The sequence below is a fragment of the Tursiops truncatus genome, chromosome 4 (assembly GCF_011762595.2).
Source record: "Tursiops truncatus isolate mTurTru1 chromosome 4, mTurTru1.mat.Y, whole genome shotgun sequence".
Classification (NCBI taxonomy): domain Eukaryota; kingdom Metazoa; phylum Chordata; class Mammalia; order Artiodactyla; family Delphinidae; genus Tursiops; species Tursiops truncatus.
The window spans coordinates 119,076,475-119,086,390 of record NC_047037.1 but is presented as its reverse complement, the minus strand read 5'-3'; the positions used below and the strand labels follow the sequence as shown (position 1 = coordinate 119,086,390).

The 9,916-nt window shown below is 34.3% G+C and overlaps 1 protein-coding gene across 1 annotated transcript; it reads left to right on the top strand.

Moving 5' to 3' along the window:
• Positions 1-8,532: 8,532 nt before the first annotated feature.
• Positions 8,533-8,967, top strand: LOC101326164 (translationally-controlled tumor protein-like). The gene has a single exon (XM_033856373.2). It carries the CDS (start codon positions 8,548-8,550, stop codon positions 8,965-8,967), a length of 420 nt encoding a protein of 139 aa, XP_033712264.1. The 5' UTR covers positions 8,533-8,547.
• Positions 8,968-9,916: the final 949 nt, after the last annotated feature.

Sequence of the window (9,916 nt, the reverse complement as noted above, 5' to 3'; positions counted from 1 at the left end):
GCCACCAGGGGAGCCCTAGGAATCATTTTTAAGTGGTAAGTCTAGTGTTATTTATCATGATCGTAATTTTTATAACTTTCTTAAAAATAGTCTAGGCTAGGAACATGACTTCTGACAGTTATATTTGAATTGACAGAAAGAAGACTAGAAATTTACTTGTATAATGAACTGTGCAATATTTCCTTTTAATGTGTCAACTCCTCTCTTTAATACTTCAATTTATCCATCAAAACCAGTTCATAAGAAGAAAAATAATTTTTACATAAAAGTACAGTGGGGTATAAAACTTCACTTGTTGAATGTCTCTGTATTTTAAAGGAGGCTGACAAAATATAGATTTATAAAATAAACTTAAATCTCACTGCTAGTGATAATTGCTGATAAAGCAGTTGTGTGTTTGCATATGTGTGTGTGTGTGTGTGTGGTGCTGTTGTTTTGTTATTCTTTACCACACCTCTGCCACATTTTAAAATAGTATGGCCAATTAAAAGTAGTAAAAGAAAGAGTATGAAAACTATGTGAAAAATTTAGATAGAATTGTGTTTCTGAATCATGGACTCAGTTGTTCTCAAGATTTCCAACAAATAACACTGTGACTTGGTCATTAAATCATTCAGGAATAATCTTATAGGAGGAATAACAATCACGCCATCCTTAGCATACATTTCTTGTTACACACCTTTTGTGATTTTGTGTATTCTGTCACCCTTCTCAGTGTCCAATTTTCCAGACAAAATGGTGTCTGGGACTTTTAAATTAAAAACACAAATCTATTTATAGATTGCTGAAAAAGGAATCCCTACTGCAAACACATCCTGATATGTTAGTCACCATTGCCGGGGTAACAAATAACTCCCCAAATCTCAGTGTCTAACAATAAATATTTATTTCTTGATTATATTACATTAGAGTTGTTGAACAATTGTTTCTGTACTTCAGGCCACGGTCAACCATACGCTATTCCATGTAACCTCTCATCCTGGGACAAAAGTTTTAAGAGCAGTTCATACGAGCTAACACAAGGGAATGATTGTCAAATCAGACTCATAAAAAATTGAGAGATCTAACAAAGTATCAAGATTTACTAATAATACTGTTTTTAGTCAATCAGGAGTCTCAGATGAAGAAGAGAGGGTTCCAGGCCTTTCTTCCCAAGCCTTTCTTCTGCATTGACCATGCACTTCCTGGGCCAGAATAAGATGGGGAATCTCTGAGTAAGTTTCATGCTTCACTTCACACAAGAGTCAGGTATGTTTGAGTCATGAGCTAGCTCTCTCATATGCCACAAGAGTTGTATAGCTTACAAGTAATTCTCTAAAGAAGCATATCTCATAAATCCTTAGATCCATTTTGCTGTATATATGATCCAACAATTGCTGAAAAAAGAGATATTGAAATCTGCAATTCTAATTATGAATTTGTCTATTTCCCCTGCAGATACTGTCACATTTTTTTTGTGCATTTTGAAGCTTTATTATTAGCTGCACTCATATATAGGATTGTTATATTTATGTCAATTATCTTTCAAATAGATCAAAAATAAGACATATTACATTGCTTATACCGTGTATTTACAATTTCTGATGCTCTTCATTCATTTGTGTAACCCCAAATCTCCATTTGGCATCATGCCCTTTCTACTTAGAGATTTTTAGGTCTTTCTAATGTATAGCTTCTGAAAATAGTTTCTTTGTTTTTGTTGCTCTAAATAAAGTATTTTTTTTTTCCACATTCACTTTTGAACAATAATTCATTGGATAAAAATTCTAGGTTGACAATTAAAAATTTTTTTTTCCTCAACTGCCCTGGTTTGAATTGTTTCTGATGAGTCTGCTTTAACACATCTTTAAAAGTATTGTGCCTTTTTTTTCTCTTAAAGCTTTAAGATTTTCTCATTATCACTACTTTTTGTGGTGTGGTTTTCTTTAGATTTACTTTACTTGGTGTTCATTGAGATTCTTTGACAAGCAAATTTATATTTTTCATTAAATTTAATAATTTTCAATCATTATATCTTCTAGTACCTTTCTCCTCTCTTTCTTTGTGTCCAATTACTTATATGTTAAACCACTTGCTATCAGTTAATCCAGCTCTTATTTTCTTCAGGTTTTGTCCTCTCTGCACTTCATTTTGGAAGTTTCTGTTGTTATGTCTTCCAGTTTGCTGATCTTATGAATGTCCTAATATGCTAATACTGTTATCAAGTGTTGTGTTTCTCTCCTCAACATTCACATTTTTTCCTTCTTATCAATCATATGAAGCATTCATAACAGCTCTTTTAACTTTTATTGTCCACTAGTTCCATTACCTTTGTCACTTCTCAGTTTATTCTATAGATTGATTTTTCTCCTGGTTTGGAGTTATATTTTCCTGCTTTTTTGCTTGCCTTATAATTTCTTTTTGGGTGGGCATTGTGTATTTATGTTCTTAGTTTTTATATTTTTGCTAGCCTTTCATGCTGATTTGTTGTAACATACATTAAGTTACTTGTAGTCAGCTGTATCCTTCTAAAGCTTGCTTTAAGTGTTTTTAGAGTGGGTCTAGAGCAGCCAAGAGTCCAGAACTAATCTAGCCCCATTTGTAAGGTAATGCCATTCTGAGGATTCTGTCCAATTTTTTGTTAATCATGAAATCTTCCTATTCTGATCAGTGGGAACACAAATAATTCCTAGACTCCTGAAGCTCCATTCGTTTTTGTTTTTTCTTTTTGTCTGCCTTTACCTGGAAGATTTTTCCAGAAACTCAGGTTGTTTTCTCTCATGGACATGTGGATCAGTATCAACAGTTTAAGAAAGAACCATTCTGCACGTCTCCACAGCCATCTCCCTGTGAAAATCTCTCCTTTTGTGTATGACACCCCGCAACATGAGCCTTCTTCACCTTTTCAAACTCAGGTTTCTGTCTCTTATTTCAGTAAGCTGACTGGGCTCTGTTTAGTTTTTCCAAACTTCTACTCTTACCTGGAAATTGTCTCTAGACAGTAAAATGTTTTCTCCATTGTTTCACAGTAACTTGACAATTCTTCCATGTATAGAGCTGGTGCAATCATAAGACTTACCTCATTTGTATCCATTCTCTTGGTAACCACCGTGCTGCACTATTATCACATTTATGAAAAATAAGAATGTTTTGTATATTTGGTTCCATTATCTGTTTGCTAGATTTGCCAGGAAAATCCAGTCTCTGTTAATTTACCTTGATGTTCAGTAGTTAACCATCTTATTTTAAATAATTTATGGAGGAAAAAAGATAGAGATGAACCAGCTTAAACATTTTTGGGGATAGAAATTAAAACATAAGTTTCTCATATCATAGACAGCACCTAACCAAGTGATCAATGTTAACACCATCAGTAAGAAAATATATTATTATTGTGTACTTCTTGATATAAAACACCAGGAAAGTCATGGCATTCCTTTTGTGGTATTCTTGTTAAAAATGCATAACTTAAATTTAATTATGAACAAACACCAGACACTGAGAAATAGTCTATAAAATACCTTGTCAAAAGTCTTCAAATCTTCAATACCATAAAATAAAAAGGAGTGAGAAACTGTTTTAGATCAAAGGAGACTAAGAAGAAATGATTGAATGGGACGCATGAGACTGGGTTGAATATTGCTCTACAAAAAGCACATTGTTGGGGTGAATGTTAGTCTTTGAATAAGGTTGGTAGAGTTAAGAATATTTTCATGTCAATGTTAATGTCCCAGTTTTTATCACCGTGCTGTGATTATGAAAGTTGTTAACATTTGAGAAGCATTATGAAGTGTATTTGGGAATTCTTTGTGCTGTTTCTACTTTGTATACAGTCTTTTGTGTACATATTAAATTATTTCAATATGGAAATTCAAATATGAAAAAAGAACTAAAAAGAGAACTATTCCAATATAAATTGAAGCTACAAAAGGAGATAATATCCAGGGGCATTGAATTATTCTTGTGGCATATTCCTGAAAACACCTGTTCTGGCACTGACAATGTTACTAAATGCCTTGGGGCACTTATACCTTCTGTTCATTCTTCATTATGCCAGTCTTTCTATTCCGTTATCAGTACCATAAATGCTTTCATACTTCCTATCTTTTGTGTTAAGTTACAATCTAGGATTTTAAAGCCATGCTTGCAAGGCTGACAACTATGACAGTTTTGTCTGACTTAGGAAAATAGTTTACTCTAAATGCCAAAGAAGCATCTTTTATATATTATTGTATTTTATCCTTCCTCAATTATAACTAATTTTGTTAGTTAAAATAAATTGAGTTAAAAATAATTTTCAAGAATACATGTGGTAATTCACTTTGTATCATTAATGTAACATTTCCAATGCATATATTTATTATAAAGAAATGTACTTGCCCTGTAGAAAATGCCACTTAGAAAGTAATGCCAATACATCTTTATTATGATACAGTTTTAAAGGTGTTGGTTACTGTATTAGCTTTAAGTTCAACTCTCAGTTACAGAATGACTTAGAAATGTTATAAATATTGTTTCTCCTTTTCACAAACTTGGTAGTATAGGGCTCCGATGGCAGTTTCACAAGCATCATTGACACAATCCATGCTGTTACTCAGCCATCTTCAATCTCTAGCTTTCAACTTGTGGTCCAAACTGACTGCTCTAATGCTAGTCACCATGATAGCATCCCAGCTTTCAGGGAAACAGATATGAAAAAATAAGAATTTCTCCTTCATAAAAATCTGTTGCACAATGTTTGTTTGTGTCGCATTGGCCAGAAATTAATTACAGGGTCACAGACAGAAGTGAGGGAGCCTGGGAAGTACAGTATATTCAGGGAAGCCAGGTATATGGGGATCCTATTATTCTATAAAAGCAGGATACATATTGGGCAACAACTAGTTGTTTTTGTAAAAATTACTTAATGGATAGATAGAAAAGAAAAAGTGTCTGTAACCATCCAAATAAGAAACTTTATTTCATATGCAATTTCAAATAATTTTTAACTTAAAATGTTACATAATAGCCCTTCTTGTTATACAAAACAGCAAAAATATTGTCACTTACTGATAGTGTCTTAATCATCACAGTTCTCCAAATTTAAAACTGTGTTTAACAAGTTACTGATCATCTTGGAGGAGGAAGAAGGTCGTGATAGGGAAGGGGCATGTAAATGGATTTCTGGAACACTGAGAATGTTATGTCTTGACCTCAGCAGTGGTTAAATGAGTGAACACTTTATAAATATTAGTTATGTTTTCTGTAACCTTTTAAAATGCATGTTTATTTTTCAATGCAAAATTATATATACATATATGTGTGAAAAAATAAAAAATAACTCAATTAAGATGTTTATTAATTTAAATTTGGAATCAGTAAGTCCATTTAAAAGAAGTATTGTGTCTCATTATTCTAGAAATTAACACAATCCCAGGGCAGAAAAACAGTTATTACAAACATTTAACTAAACCATTGAATATGTCCAAATTGTATTGTGCTGAACACACTTATTAGGGACTCTTATTTGCAGAACACTGTGCCAGTTTATCTTATCCTATCATCTCTTGGACAACTTCCCAGTATATGCCATAGAACTATGGTATTACAGACTTTAATTGCATGCATTTTATGGCTGCTGCCAACATAAGCGTGAAAAGATTAATCACTCCTGCGCTTAGTAAACAAACTAGGGCCTTTTAAAGATTTCAGTCTTGTTCATTTTTCCAAAAGGTTCATTTGAATGCACAGAAGTACGTTTTGATTGACTACCTTTCCCACTATTTCAATTTTCAAACTAAAAGCCAGGACACTTATCAACAAGAAGAAAAACCCATTTGAAATACAGTACACCTGGGAGTAAAAATGTTGAATAAAACTAGCAATTTCAGTTCAAAGACTTTTGCATTATTTTAAATAAAATGGCAAAGAAATACCCTATATTAAGTAAGGTATCTATTTTTTTCCAAAATGACACATTTATGTACGTTTAGAAACAAAAGTTGGGAGGACATTACAGGATACTATGTGCTTTTAAGATGCCCCTAAAACAAAAGTACACTTCAACTTTCTATCAAACTTTGCATTGAGCAGTAAGCAGAACTTTCTGTAGATTAAAAAAAAAAAAAAATGTTCTGTACCCAGTTCTCTGCTGGTGTCTATGACCCCTGGTTAACTTTTATGCTTTCAATTTGGCTTTGTTCTAGAACATTTTTTCCTATGTTACTTAAAGTACTTTCAGTTACTCTGGAGGGAAAATTGTATTATCAAAAGCAATTGCTGTTATGACACTGCTTCTGGAATCTTAGAGCTTGACAACTAGTCTTAGACTTCTGCCTTTTAAAACAGATTCTAGGATTTCATTTTTGCTATGTCCAATCATGCCAAACCATACTTATTGTTAGCTTGCTGAATGGAAAAGCTTGGAATAGTTTATAACACTGACTGACCTATGAATGGGAAATGCTATCCCATGAGTAGAGGAAACAGTCAAATTCGAGGGGTGCAGCAATTGACAAGATCAGAGTACTAAATCGTACCTCTGAGGATCACACTGTCACACTCGCCCTAAGGTAAAACCTCAACATTTTTATCATCATTGTTCCAGGTAACACCTTACCTAAGGAAAAAGGATACCAAAAAGATTCAAGTAGCATCTTGGATCATCTAGCTTCTATTCCCACAGAGATAAGGCTTGACTCATAGTTCTAAGATCAAAATCCCTTGTTAGAAAACTATACATGAAATAATTACCTTGGAGGAGAATGGTAAATTTTAAATGATGGGGAAAAGAAAATATATTAATAACATGATTTAAAAATTCTTTGACATATCAGTAAATTATTACTTGATAATGATTAAGTAAATGATTTTGTAACTAATTAGGGGATTAGCCCACATTAAGAACAGACTCTCCTCTAGCTCTGTTTTCTCACACTCAATAGTTGTCTTGAAAGTACAGATGGACATTGGAAATCTCTGAGACCCCATACCCTAATATCAACCTCATGAACAAGCAAAATCTCTCTATACTGTGAAGTAATCTTGTTTTTCATAGATACAATTTTTTTATTATGATTGTCAATATCCTTTTACAATCTCCATGGCTATAGCTTGTTCAATTTGTATTGCTACAAGTTAGTATACACAGTATCTGTCTCAACTACCTTTCATTGAAGAAATAATTAATGAATGTCCCCCAAACTGCTCATATATGATGATGCACCTTCTTTACAAGTACTCACAACAACATCTAACTTATTTATGGCAGAAAAGGTCTAATAATGCTTTCAATAATTGGAGCAACCTCTTTTAATTATATCCACAGATCAATTAGTAAGAAGTGCAGCACTTTATTTATTTATTTTTTTAATTTTACTTTATTCCTGAAACATCTGATCTCTCAGAGTCATAGATCCAAGCTGATGCCCTAATTCCCATATAGCTTCCATTGAGGAAGCTAAAAAAATGTATCTGTCATCCTGAAAAAATATCTTTCTGGGTAATAGTCTCAATCTCACCATTTTCTTCTGGAAGCACATTTTTTCAGCGGCAGCTCATCCACCACCTATCAAAAATATTCAGTCTCAGACATGGTGATCACTGTCTTAATAACTTAATTATATTTTCAGTCTCGCCCAAATATATATTCTCTAAATGCAGATTTCTTGGCATCTTTGGGCCAAAAATGGCAATTCAAAAATCTATTAATTAATTTGCAATTCATAGTAACCCTAGATATGCCTCCAGCTAACACAAGTCTGCCTCATTCAAAACTGGACCAAGGTAAGGACATCCGAACAGCACAGAAAGCTAGAATTGAATAGGAGCATAAACACAAGTGCTCACTTTGAGTGATTGCATGGAGTGCAGATTGTTTTGGGAGCATGCTAAGATCATGCTAAGTTGTATGCAAGTGGAAGATGATTTGGAATTTAATATGAGCCAGAAATCCCATTTTGTATGAAACAAATAAATAAACATCTCACAATTGTACAAACAGGTAACCAGTGCGTTTGGGGAATTCTGCCTCTTGGAAAAGACAAACTATTCATTGTGTGTCATCAGAATTATATAAAAAAATCACAAATATTCAATATGACATTTTCTTCAACTATAGGAAACAAAACCAGAAAACAGCTAGACTACTATTAGATAAAAATGTTTTGAGTTGATTTTCTAAATAAGTATCACTGCATTTTTCTACCCTTATTGTAAACAATACAACTTCAATTTTATGCTAATTCATATACAGATATACTACTTCAAATTTATGTACTTATAAAGAATTTCCTTAAATGTATAGTGACAGCTATTTTTCCAGATTGATTGTTTTCATGAGTTTGCCTTTTCAAGTGGTATATAATCCTTGACCTGTTAAAGAAACTGCAGGTTACTTTTCCATCCTTTCCCTCGACTCCCACCCCCACCCCCTGCCCCAGGCCCAGCACCGCTCTGACTACACAGCGCTTGCTCTGAGCTCCCAGCAGCTCCATCTACCGGGACCTCATCAACCATGCTGAGGTGTTCTCCGACATCTACAAGATCAGGCAGGTCACCAAAGGGCTGTGTCTGGAGGTGGAGGGGAAGATGGTCAGTAGGACAGAGTGTAACATTGATGACTCGCTCACTGGTGGAAATGCCTCCTCTGCTGAAGGGCCTGAGGAGGAAGGTACAGAAAGCGCAGAAATCACTGATGTCGATATTGTCATGAACTATCACTTGCAGGAAACCAGTTACACAAAAGAAGCTTACAAGAAGTACATCAAAGATTACATGAAGTCAATCAAAGGGAAACTTGAAGAACAGAGACCAGAAACAGTAAAATGTTTTATGACAGGGGCTGCAGAACAAATCAAGTACATACTTGCTAATTTCAACAACTGTCAGCCTCTTATTGGTGAAAACATGAATCCAGATGGCATGGTTGTTCTGCTAGACTACCGTGAGCATGGTGTGAGCCCATATATGATTTTCTTTAAGGGTGGTTTAGAAATGGAAAAATGTTAACAAATTTGGCTGTTCCTTTGGATCTAGCACCTGTCGTGATAACTGGCTGGCTGCAGCTTTTCATCAGCATAACACCAGGACTTAGACAAATGAGACTGATGTCATCTTTAGCTCTTCATTTATTTTAACAGTTGATTTATTTGGAGTGGAAACATTGTTTTTGTGAAAAAAGGTATGTCACGTAGGTTGTCTAAAAATAAAATGCATTTAAACTCATTTGAGAGAATGCCTCTTAGTTTAATATGTAAAATCTAAATCCATCCTGTGTAGCCTTCCTGGAGAAGCTAGAGCCTGGTTGTAGACCACTACTGGAAAGCATAAGACCATCTTCAGATAACTTCTACAGTGAAAACCACTTCTGGCACTTGGAATATAAACAAGATCAAAAGTAATTGAGTTGAAGTAAAGGGAAAGACCATGCTCATAGCAGTGCCAGCATTTGAAGTAGATTTCTTACACATTTCATCACCTACAAATGGAACTAGTTAACCCTGGAAGAGATTACCAAAAGGATAAAAAAAGACTAACACAGTTGGAAGCAAAAAAAAAAAAAAAAAAAAAGAAACCGTATGTTGCTCTCCCACAAATAACCACCACGTGTAGATACATATTTTTTTGTTTTCACTTCTAACATTCTACAGAGCAGAGCAGCAACAAATAGGATTGTATACTATAAACTTGTACACAGTCCTGTAGAGTCAAAAAGTACTTTATGAAGTTTTTAGAAAGCACCAGTAAAATAGCCAGAGAGACAATGTTGGGGTCTTTGATTTCCCTAACAGATTGAAGAGACACTGTGTAAATAGCACAGCTGTGTTGATACACATGCACTGTCAGTGTGGATGGTCTCTGGAAGCTGAGTGCATGCAGTGCATATAGTGCAGCCATTCCACTCCTCAGCATTTACCTGACAGAAATGAAAGCGTATGCTGTACAAAGACTTGTACAC